At 39.2% G+C, this 12,946-nt stretch overlaps 1 protein-coding gene across 2 annotated transcripts in view; it reads right to left on the bottom strand.

Annotated features, from left to right (window-relative positions):
• Nucleotides 1–215: 215 nt before the first annotated feature.
• tmprss4a (transmembrane serine protease 4a) overlaps nt 216–12,946 on the bottom strand; it is a 60,821-nt gene continuing 48,090 nt past the window's right edge. For both annotated transcript variants that reach the window (XM_061972940.2, XM_061972939.2), the window contains exon 13: nt 216–2,070. In XM_061972940.2, coding sequence (XP_061828924.1) covers nt 2,059–2,070 — 12 coding nt within the window. In that variant the 3' untranslated portion in view covers nt 216–2,058. The remainder of the gene's footprint in view (nt 2,071–12,946) is intronic.

The raw sequence follows: 12,946 nt of genomic DNA, 5'->3' as shown, positions 1-12,946 counted from the left end.
TTTCCACATTCACCCATTCACACACACTGATGGCGGGAGCTGCCATGCAAGGCCCTAACCACGACCCATCAGGAGCAAGGGTGAAGTGTCTTGCTCAAGGACAAAACGGACGTGACTAGGTTGGTTGAAGGTGGGGATTGAACCAGGAACCCTCAGGTTGCTGGCACAGCCACTCTCCCAACCACGCCACGCCGTCCGACCACAAAGATACAAATAATTGCTATTGCGACATCTAGTGGACACATTTAGAACAGTGGTTTCTTTCATTCCAAAATTTTGGCTCATTTTTATAATTAGCAAACTCATCCCGCGGGCCGGGTAAAACCTGTACGTTTGACACCCCTGCAATAGAGGGAAGCCTCAAAACAGGTTTGACTTGTTTTCTCCTGGCTGCAATGTTTGGGGGTCTTTAGTGGGAAGGTTCACGCTGCTACTGGGAGTTCTTGTCTTGACTGATATTAGTTGTGAATATCTCAAGTCTGATTAGAACTATAGTCCATATTCAAGTGGCTTTGTGCAAAACTGCCACTGGCTTTTTAGTTATTTTGGATTATTTTGAAGATTTTTATTTCAGTACTCTTTTTATATCCTTGTTGATAGAACTACGTTTATGTGTATATGCTACAGTCGTGGTCAAAAGTTTACACACTTGTAAAGAACATAATGTCATGGCTGTCTTGAGTTTCCAATAATTTCCTACAACTCTTAATTTTTTTGTGATAGAGTGATTGGAGCACATACTTGTTGGTCACAAAAAACATTCATGAAGTTTGGTTCTTTTATGAATTTATTATGGGTCTACTGAAAATGTGACCAAATCTGCTGGGTCAAAAGTATACATACAGCAATGTTAATATTTGGTTACATGTCCCTTGGCAAGTTTCACTGCAATAAGGTGCTTTTGGTAGCCATCCACAAGCTTCTGGTTGAATTTTTGACCACTCCTCTTGACAATGTTGGTGCAGTTCAGCTAAATTTGTTGGTTTTCTGACATGGACTTGTTTCTTCAGCATTGTCCACACGTTTAAGTCAGGACTTTGGGAAGGCCATTCTAAAACCTTAATTCTTCCAACATAACTTTTTACATTTAAAACAACACCAAATTATTTAGAGGGGTTAATCTAGATAAGTCAATCACATCTTTAAAAAGTCAAAAACCTAATTAGTTTTTAAATGTGTTTTTAAAAGCTAGTTTGAACCAAATCCAAGCAGTAATATTTTTTGTAGTGCATGTTAACATACCAAATGTGTGTGGTTAGGAGTCTTGCGTGCAGATTTTGGTGCTGGATCAAAAACACACACCTAAAATATAAATTACATTGAATAATAATAACATTATTTGGCAATGCTGTCTTTATTATTTACATATTTACAAAAGCATAAAGACAACTTCAAGATCAATACAATCAAACAATCTGTGATGGCAAATTACTCCCTAATAAGTTTATCCCAACGTTAACCAGCTTTTTTTAAATCGTCAACTATACCAGCTTTCCTTTCTTAAACCTGAAAAATGGAACTCTTTAAAACGGAGAGTGTGCAAAGATGCACAAACAGCCAACAGAAAAAAAAAATGAAAATGTTGGTCAGTGCATCAATCTGCTTGAGTCGTTCGAACGCGCACACATGCACACGCAGACGCACACAGTAATGTCAAGTAATAATTGCCTTTTGACTTAAAAGTGCTTGTTTTTAAATCATTATTTTGTGTGGTGAAACAATGCATTTGTCCCCAAGATTAACTGAATGAGCATCATCAATGCCTCAACCCAGTATAACTATATACGCTATAGTACCAGCCTCCCCATGTAGATGGCAAGTAAACAAATGATGCTGCAAAAGTTATCAATCCCTTGCATTGCTCTCTACTGGCCTGCTATGAAGACCCTCAGTGACAATTCATATACACTCACTTGTGCCCTGAGATACCATAAATGGCGCTAAAACAAAACAAAAAAGTAGAAATGTGTGTGAATGTGCGCATCCTTCCATCTGGCTGAGGAAAGTATTGCTCCACAGCTTCACTTTGCAGCATAGTCTTTTTGCAGTGCAGGTTCATCATGGGTTTTTCTGGATGAAAATAAAATAAGGGATGAATAAATCACATGTGCACACAAAAAAAACTGCACTACATTCACCAACCACAACATTAGGTACACCTGCACAGTAGTGCACAGAAAGCAAATCAAATAAATAACACTCTCAGCTTGTCGAAACTATAAGCTTAACTAAAGCAGTGATTCTTAACCTTGATTGAGGTACCGAACCCCAGCAGTGTCATATGCGCATTCACCGAACCCTTATTTAGTGAAAAATAAAATGTTTTTTTTCAAATTCAAGAAAAAGTTATGTTTTTTGTAACACTTTAGTATGGGGAACACATTCTAAGTACGGTAACAAAGACTTAATTTAGAGCAGGGGTCACCAACCTTTTTGAAACCAAGAGCTACTTCTTGGGTACTGATTAATGCGAAGGGCTACCAGTTTGATACACACTTAAATAAATTGCCAGAAATAGCCAATTTGCTCAAATTACCTTTAACTCTATGTTATTATTAATAATTAATGATACTTATCTTTGTGGAAACACTGATCATCTTAATTATTTCTCACAATAAATACATATAGAAACAGATAAATATAAATATGCAACACTTTATTTTTATTTTTTCTCTAAGTGCACATTTTTCAAATTGAACATTTTCAAATGATCACTTCTAAGACAGTCTTGTGAAATCACAATATCCCATTTTAACTAGCTAGCCACTAACATTTTTTAACAAATCATGAATTACTTTGCACCATGGTTGTACAAATAATAACTCATGTAAAATACAAAAGTCAATTCTCAAATTTTTAAATAAATCATGTCACACTTTGAACTGGACACCAAATCTGTTATCTGTTTCTTTGTCAGTTAGTGAAGACCAAGTCTTTAAAACATTTTCTTGGATTTTCAAATTCTATTTGAGTTTTGTCTCTCTTAGAATGAAAAATGTCGAGCAAAGCAAGACCAGCTTGCTAGTAAATAAATACAATTTAAAAAATAGAGGCAGCTCACTGGTAAGTGCTGCTATTTGAGCTATTTCTAGAACAGGCCAGCGGGCTACTCATCTGGTCCTTACGGGCTACCTGGTGCCCACGGGCACCGCGTTGGTGACCCCTGATTTAGAGTTATTTGGACACTAAGGGAACATATTGCAAGTAACAAAGACTTAATTTATAGTTATTTGGTTAGGGTTAGGGTTAGAGGGTTAACCCTCTAACCCTGGCCCTAAATTAGGGCCAGGGTTATTTGGTTAGGGTTATAATAAGGCCATGCCGAATAAGGCATTAATAAGTACTTAATAATGACTAGTTAAGAGCCAATATGTTACTAATTTGCATGTTAATAAGCATTACCATGTTTTATTACTGGTGCACAAAGTGAACCGAGCATGAACATCACCTTGTTCAAAGAACAAAACCAACACAGTGCATAAACTCACAACAAATTACACACCTGCAAATCAGTGTGACTTCTGCTGTAGCCGTATCCGTAATACGCCGATAGGGAGAAGTTTTTATTTACACGATGAGTCGGGTGTGTCTTGACCTCCGCCAAACCCCTGAGCCCGACTCACCGAACCCCTATGGTTCGATCGAACTCAGGTTAAGAACCACTGGCCTAAAGACATAGAACCAGGGCCGGTGTATGAGGGGGATGTCAGAAATGTGAAGGGGCCATCATGCTCCAGCAATTTTGTTAGTGCTTATACAGCAGTAACATAACCTTCTTCGTGGAATTTGGTTGTTTGCTACAGTGTGTGTCCAGCTCCACCCCGGAGAAGTGGATTGCACCTTGCCAGGCCTCTCCCTTAACACCTGCACAACTTGGGTGTGCCACATGCAGACTAAGCTCCTGCTGGTATAGCTCTTAAGGTCACTGACTACAGTAAGGTGGCAATCCCTCAGGGTGGAAACTAACAAATATAAGTAAAATAGATAACATAAAGTATCCTTCATCCACATTTTATCAACCATCTCAACATTTATCCTAACTTGATGGCCTCATTCTTCAATTGAATTTAACCTTAAGTAGGACTTACAGCACAATAGTCGATATGTACAAAACTGTAAGGTACAGTAGTCTTACGAATAATACAAAAACATTCTTCTCAAACTACAAAACCCAAAACCAGTGAAGTTGGCTCGTTGTGTAATTTGTAAATAAAAACAGAATACAATGATTTGCAAATCCTTTTCAACTGATATTCAATTGAATAGACTGCAAAGACAAGATATTTAATGTTCCAACTGAGAAACTTTTTTTTTTTTTTTTTTTTTTGCAAATCATTAACTTAGAATTTAATGGCAACAACACATTGCAAAAAAGTTGGCACAGGGGCTTTTTTACCACTGTGTTACAAGGCCTTTCCTTTTAACAACACTCAACGCTGCTTGTAACCGTGATCTTGTCCTTTCGGTAATAACCCAAAGCTCATGACCATAGGTGAGGATGGGAACGTAGATCGACCGGTAAATTGTGCCACACATTTTCAATGGGAGACAGGTCTGGACTACAGGCAGGCCAGTCTAGTACCCGCACTCTTTTACTATGAAGCCACGCTGTTGTAACACGTGGCTGAAAAACATGTTGCTTGGATGGCAACATATGTTGCTCCAAAACCTGTATGTACCTTTCAGCATTAATGGCGCCTTCACAGATGTGTAAGTTACCCATGTCTTGGGCACTAATACACCCCCATACCATTACAGATGCTGGCTTTTCAACTTTGCGCCTATAACAATACGAAAGGTGCTTTTCCTCTTTGTTCCGGAGGACACGACGTCCACAGTTTCCAAAAACAATTTGAAATGTGGACTCGTCAGACCACAGAACACTTTTCCACTTTGTATCAGTCCATCTTAAGATGAGCTCGGGCCCAGCAAAGCCGGCTGTGTTTCTGGGTGTTGTTGATAAATGGCTTTCGCTCTGCATAGTACAGTTTTAACTTGCACTTACAGATGTAGCGACGAACTGTAGTTACTGACAGTGGTTTTCTGAAATGTGTCTGAGCCCATGTGGTGATATCCTTTACACACTGATGTCGGTTTTTGATGCAGTACCACCTGAGGGTTCGAAGGTCACGGGCATTCAATGATGGTTTTCAGCCTTGCTGTTTACGTGCAGTGATTTCTCCAGATTCTCTGAACCTTTTATTACGGACCGTAGATGGTGAAATCCCTAAATTCCTTGCAATAGTTGGTTGAGAAATGTTGTTCTTAAACAATTTGCTCATGCATGTGTTCACAAAGTGACGTGCCAACTTCACTGGTTTTGTAGTTTGTCATCAGGTCAGCTGCATCATGCTAAAAATGTCTGCATTTTCCACTCATTTAGACAGAGAAACTTAACAGCACTGCCCACACTCTAGGCCAGTGATTCTCAAACAGTGGTACAACTATTCTCTCGATTGTCTGCTGAATTACACCCGAACAACAATAATAAGTGGGTGCTATGTGGCACTGCCTTTAACGCCCTGTACAAACAGCTTGCCAGCCCAGTCACATGTTGTTTGCGGTTTCTGCAGACACACATTAGTGACTGCAAGGCATACTTGTTCAACAGCCATACAGGTCACACTGAGGGTGCCCGTTTAAACAACTTTAACACTGTTACAAATATGCGCCACACTGTGAACCCACACCAAACAAGAATGACAAACACATTTCAGAACATCCGCACCGTAACACAACATAAACACAACACAACAAATACCCAGAATCCCATGCATCCCTAACTCTTCCGGGCTACATTATACACCCCCGCTACCACCAAACCCCCGCCCTCCCTCCGTGCGTCGGTTGAGGTGGGCGGGGTTTGGTGGTAGCGGGGGTGTATAACGTAGCCCGGAAGAGTTAGAGATGCATGGGATTCTGGGTATTTGTTCTGTTGTGTTTATGTTGTGTTACGGTGCGGATGTTCTCCCGAAATGTGTTTGTCATTCTTGTTTGGTGTGGGTTCACAGTGTGGCGCATATTAGTAAGAGTGTTAAAGTTGTTTATATCACAACCTTCAGTGTAACCTGTATGGCTGTTGACCAAGTATGCCTTGCAATCACTCCCGTGTATAAGCAGAGGCTGCATACAACATAAGACCGGGCCGGCACGCAGATAGCATGGTGTAAAAGCGGACGCGACGACATGTTGTAGATGATGTTAAAGGCAGTGCCATCACGGCACGCCCTCAATATTACTGTCTGGGTGAAAATCGGAGAATGTTTGACCCGGGAGATTTTCGGGAGAGGCACTGAAATCCGGAAACCTCCCGGAAAAATCGGGGGGGTCGGCAAGTATACAGCTGAGCCGCATCAGAGTGATCAAAGAGCCGTATGCGGCTCCGGAGCCGCGGGTTGCAGACCCCTGTCCTAGGGGTTCACAAATTACAATGGAGAAGACGTTAAATCCACACCTTTTTGTTTTGGTGCAAAAATTCAACTTTTTAATCTCACAAGGTGAAGCATCTGATTGGCTCTCCTTTGTAGTTAACCTCCACCAACTCTCATATGTATGCTATTAAAGTACTGTGATTGGAGACATTCCAAACTCGTCCCACACATCTACAAAACGAAATTAAATATGATTGGATTTCATCTTGTTTTTAATTCGTCGACACTGGTTTACTGAGGGCTGAGTGTGTCTGAGTTGTGTGCATGTCTGTGTGTGCACGGACTCGCGGAGCCTAACACAGTGGATAGACCGAGATGAGGGGAGATGTTACTAGTGTTGTAGCGTGTCCCCTTTTCAGCGGATTGCTCCGCTATTGCCAATTTTTGCCAACTTGTGATAATTTTGTGAGTGTTTCAAAATGTACTTTCCTCAAACATTTTTATTTGAGTGGGCAATATATGTATTTGAGGAGGCTTGCCGGTGTCGTGCGAAATTCTGTATCTCTGAAATATTTTGTATCCCCTACCGCAAGAGCTCTGTGCCTCGTTCAGACAGTGGCAGCACTTACTTGTTATTAGCGATGTCAATGATACAAAATGTGGATTCTTACGATGATGCTTCGATCGTCAAAAATGTTGTTGGTGTAACATGTGACATTCCTACCCGAATACATGCTTTCGATCATCCGTACATGACGTGTTGTATTTGTATTCACATTGCTGCTTCTCTATTGTATACGTGTCATGCTGCGGAGCGGTTGGTCAGCCTGCTATTTTATGGAAATACATTAATAACATTATAATTACTTCATCCTCTGACAGATAAAAAAATAACAGCAATATAATGGGAACAAACACTACAGGGTAGACTCAAAAAACCAAACCCCCCCAAAAATTCAGAAAATGTGTCCAATTTACGTTTATTTTCCTCAAGCTATGTACTAACATCATCTGGATTATATGTACAGATTTGACCTTGTACAAAACTTGTGAATTTGGACTCATTTTATTCATTACAAAAAAGTTAGTAGGGGATAAATAATATTTCAGCATATTTTTGTGCTGCATTAAAATGTGTCCCCCTTCTATTTCCCTCAAATTATGTAGTAACTTCATGTGGTTTATTATGTACACTCTTAGTATTATTTACAGCTAAATGTGTACTTTTGAACTCATTTTATTCATTACAAAAAGTTAGTAGGGGATACATAACATTTCAGCATATTTCTGTGCTACCATAACATGTGTCCCCCTTCTATTTCCCTCAAATTATTTAGTAACTTCATATTGTTTATTATGTACACTTTTAGTATTATTTACAGCTAAATGTGTACATTTGGACTCATTTTATTCATTACAAAAAAGTTAGTAGGGGAAACCTAAAATTTCAGCATATTTCTGTGCTGCATTAATACGTGTCCCCCTTCTTTTTCCCTCAATTTATGTAGTAACTTCATGTGGTTTATTATGTACACTCTTAGTATTATTTACAGCTAAATGTGTACATTTGGATTCATTTTATTCATTACAAAAAAGTTAGTAGGTGATACCTACAATTTCAGCATATTTCTGTGCTACATTAATACATGTCTGCCTTCTATTTCCCTCAATTGATGTAGTAACTTCATGTGGTTTATTATGTACACTCTTAGTATTATTTACAGCTAAATGTGTACATTTGGACTCATTTTATTCAGTACAAAAAAGTTAGTAGGGGATACATAACATTTCAGCATATTTCTGTGCTACCATAAAATGTGCCCCCCTTCTATTTCCCTCAAATTATTTAGAAACTTCATATTTGTCATGTCTGTGTAATCATGTTTTGTTTAGTTTCTGTCTTTTCACTCCCTTCTCTTGTCACCATAGTTACCCATTAGTTTCACCTGTCATGTCACGCACCTGTTTTGAGTCACACACCTGTTGTTAATCATGTCTGTGTTATTTAAGCTTTTCATTTTCTGTTGTTCGTCCTGGAGTCATAGCCTTTCTCACCCTGCTATCCTCGCGTTTCAAGCCCTGTTCACGATCCCATGCCACAGTAAGTTTGTTTATTAAGCCACAGTTAGTGTTTTGTTTAATTGTTCATAGTTTCTGCCAATGTGCAAGTTTTGTGTTTTATAGTCTAGTTTTGTACCTCCGCCCCTGTGCGCGCTTTTTGTTTGATCCTTTCTTTGTAGTTATAGTGTTAAATAAATCATGTACCCACCTTCAAGCCATGTCCGATCCAAATTCTCTTGCATCTTGGGAAAACAAAAACTCCACAGTCCAAGTCATGACAATTTTGTTTATTATGTACACTTTTAGTATTATTTACAGCTAAATGTGTACATTTGGACTCATTTTATTCATTACAAAAAAGTTAGTAGGGGATACATAACATTTCAGCATATTTCTGTGCTGCCATAAATTGTGTCCCCCTTCTATTTCCCTCAAATTATTTAGTAACTTCATATTGTTTATTATGTATACTTTTAGTATTATTTACAGCTAAATGTGTACATTTGGACTAATTTTAATCATTACAAAAAAGTTAGTAGGGGATACCTAAAATTTCAGCATATTTCTGTGCTGCATTAATATGTGTCCCCCTTCTATTTCCCTCAATTGATGTAGTAACTTCATGTGGTTTATTATGTACACTCTTAGTATTATTTACAGCTAAATGTGTACATTTGGACTAATTGTATTCAGTACAAAAAAGTTAGTAGGGGATACATAATATTTCAGCATATTTCTGTGCTGCCATAACATGTGTCCTCCTTCTATTTCCCTCAATTTATGTAGTAACTTCATATTGTTTATTATGTACACTTTTAGTATCATCTACAGCCAAATGTGTACATTTGGACTCCTTTTATTCATTACAAAAATTTAGTAGGGGATACATAACATTTCAGCATATTTCTGTGCTGCCATAAAATGTGTCCCCCTTCTATTTCCCTCAAATTATTTAGTAACTTCATATTGTTTATTATATATACTTTTAGTATCATTTACAGCTAAATGTGTACATTTGGACTAATTTTATTAATCACAAAAAAGTTAATAGGAGATACATATTATTTAAAGCCTATTTCTGTGCTGCCATAAAATGTGTCCCCCCCCCCCCCCCCCCCCTTCTATTTTCTTCAATTGATGTACTAACATCATGTTTTATTCTGTAGATACTTAGCATCATCAACAACAAAAATAGTGAATTTGGACTCATGTAATTAATCACAAAAAAGTTAGTACGGCATACATAATATTTATAATCATTGATATCGCTAATAACACGGAAGTACTGCCGCTGTCAGAACAAGGCACAGAGCTCCGGCCCCATGCGCGCTCCTGCGGTAGGGAATACAGAATATTTCAAGGATACAGAATTTCGCACGACACCGGCCTCGCATGGAACACTTATTTTTTCTACTAAGCATTTTATTTTGAAACACATGGGACCTACTCGAGAGTGTTCCACCTTAACCGGATGTTTCAGAGGAAAGATGGCGAACGTGGACCTGGGGTTTTTACATTTATATATTTTTCGCACATATAGCGTAAAAACGCGACAGAAAATCCAGTGTCTAATATGCCTAAATATCAATTTCAAAACATTTTGATCATAGAGTGGCCATGTTTCTCTTTAATTTGCACTCCATCCATCCATCCATTTTCTACCGCTTATTCCCTTCGGGGTCGCGGGGGGCGCTGGAGCCTATCTCAGCTACAATCGGGCGGAAGGCGGGGTACATCCTGAACAAGTCGCCACCTCATCACACGGCCAACAATATAACTTGTTGGACCAATCACCATTCCCCAATTTTGAATTTATTCCTCAGTTCCTTATAAAATGTAATTTGAACTGCACTTTGCATATATAATATATGTGTATTTATTGCTTAAATATTTTTTTCAAAGGTTATTTTTGAAGAGAAACTTCCCCAGTTTTGGAGTTGAATTAACATTTTTAATCACAAGGGGGCGATAAAGCAAGAACAACCATAAATTAAAGCTGCAAGCAGCGATGGACGGGACCGACTTTGAGGGCTCATAAAATCCAAACCGTAGCAGTAATTAAAACTCTTTCATCAACTTTTAATCAGAGGGTTCAATCTCTCTCCTGTTCTAATTTGAAGCCGACACGACAAACGCGCTCAGAGGAGATAATGTTTGAAAAAAGGTGACTGTTTTTACACAACTTTTGTTTTGAAGGGGGAATTGCAAACTTCCGGTTGATTATTGCTGGGGATTTTCAGTGTATGAAATATAGGTCTAAGTGAGACCTACATAGAAGTTTTTGTTTCATGTCTCTATGACATTCCTACTGGGAGTTACAGGCAGTTTTGTCTGTGTTTTCTTCCTAGGGGTCGCTAGAGCGCAATTTTGAGTTTTGGTGTTTGGTTTTTTGATTAGATCGCAATTTTTGCCAATCCTGATGTGTGTGTCCAATTTGGTGAGTTTTGAAGCATGTTAAGGGGGTCAAATTACAGCTCAAAGAGGCGGCGGTATAATAATAAAAGGCTAGAAATACAATAGGGTCCTCTGTCCCAAAGGGACTCGGTCCCTAATTAAAGCTGCAAGCAGCGATGGACGGGACTGAATTTGAGGGCTCATAAAATCCAAACCTGGAGCAGTAATTAAAACTCTTTCATCAACTTTTAATCAGAAGGGTTCAATTTCTCTCCTGTGCTAATTTGAAGCCGACACGACAAACGCGCTCAGAGGAGATAATGTTTGAAAAAAGGTGACTGTTTTTACACAACTTTTGTTTTGAAGGGGGAATTGCAAACTTCCTGTTGATTTTTGCTGGGGGTTGTCAGTGCATGAAATATAGGTCTAAGTGAGACCTACATAGAGGTTTTTGTTTCATGTCTCTACGACATTCCTACTGGGAGTTACAGGCAGTTTTGTATGTGTTTTCTTCCTAGGGGTCGCTAGAGCGCAATTTTGAGTTTTGGTGTTTGGTTTTTTGATTAGATCGCAATTTTCGCCAATCCTGATGTGTGTGTCCAATTTGGTGAGTTTTGAAGCATGTTAAGGGGGTCAAATTACAGCTCAAAGAGGCGGCGGTGTAATAATAAAAGGCTAGAAATACAATAGGGTCCTCTGTCCCAAAGGGACTCGGTCCCTAATTAAAGCTGCAAGCAGCGATGGACGGGACCGACTTTGAGGGCTCATAAAATCCAAACCTGGAGCAGTAATTAAAACTCTTTCATCAACTTTTAATCAGAAGGGTTCAATTTCTCTCCTGTGCTAATTTGAAGCCGACACGACAAACACGCTCAGAGGAGATAATGTTTGAAAAAAGGTGACTGTTTTTACACAACTTTTGTTTTGAAGGGGGAATTGCAAACTTCCGGTTGATTATTGCTGGGGATTTTCAGTGTATGAAATATAGGTCTAAGTGAGACCTACATAGAAGTTTTTGTTTCATGTCTCTACGACATTCCTACTGGGAGTTACAGGCAGTTTTGTCTGTGTTTTCTTCCTAGGGGTCGCTAGAGCGCAATTTTGAGTTTTGGTGTTTGGTTTTTTGATTAGATCGCAATTTTTGCCAATCCTGATGTGTGTGTCCAATTTGGTGAGTTTTGAAGCATGTTAAGGGGGTCAAATTACAGCTCAAAGAGGCGGCGGTATAATAATAAAAGGCTAGAAATACAATAGGGTCCTCTGTCCCAAAGGGACTCGGTCCCTAATTAAAGCTGCAAGCAGCGATGGACGGGACCGAATTTGAGGGCTCATAAAATCCAAACCTGGAGCAGTAATTAAAACTCTTTCATCAACTTTTAATCAGAAGGGTTCAATTTCTCTCCTGTGCTAATTTGAAGCCGACACGACAAACGCGCTCAGAGGAGATAATGTTTGAAAAAAGGTGACTGTTTTTACACAACTTTTGTTTTGAAGGTGGAATTGCAAACTTCCTGTTGATTTTTGCTGGGGGTTGTCAGTGCATGAAATATAGGTCTAAGTGAGACCTACATAGAGGTTTTTGTTTCATGTCTCTACGACATTCCTACTGGGAGTTACAGGCAGTTTTGTCTGTTTTCTTACTAGGGGGCGCTAGAGCGCAATTTTGAGTTTTGGGGTTTGGTTTTTTGATTAGATCGCAATTTTCACCTGTCCTGATGTGTGTGTCCAATTTGGTGAGTTTTGAAGTATGTTAAGGGGGTCAAATTAGAGCTCAAAGAGGCGGTGGTATAATAATAAAACGCTAGAAATACAATAGGGTCCTCTGACCCAAAGGGACTCTGTCCCTAAAAATAACTGCTGTGTAAGAGCTATTATTATTATTGACTTTGTGATATATATCTTAGAGTCCATCCATCCTTTTTCTACCGCTTGTCCCTTTCCGGGTCGCGGGGGGTGCTGGAGCCTGTCTCAGCTGCATTCGGGCGGAAGGCGGGGTACACCCTGGACAACATTCACACTCACATTCACACACTAGGGCCAATTTAGTGTTGCCAATCAACCTATCCCCAGGTGCATGTCTTTGGAGGTGGGAGGAAGCCAGAGTCTATTATAAATGTGTG

The sequence above is a fragment of the Nerophis lumbriciformis genome, linkage group LG17 (assembly GCF_033978685.3).
Source record: "Nerophis lumbriciformis linkage group LG17, RoL_Nlum_v2.1, whole genome shotgun sequence".
Taxonomy (NCBI): Eukaryota; Metazoa; Chordata; class Actinopteri; order Syngnathiformes; family Syngnathidae; genus Nerophis; species Nerophis lumbriciformis.
The sequence above is the reverse complement of the archived record's forward strand: the minus strand, read 5'-3'. Positions and strand labels throughout refer to the sequence as shown.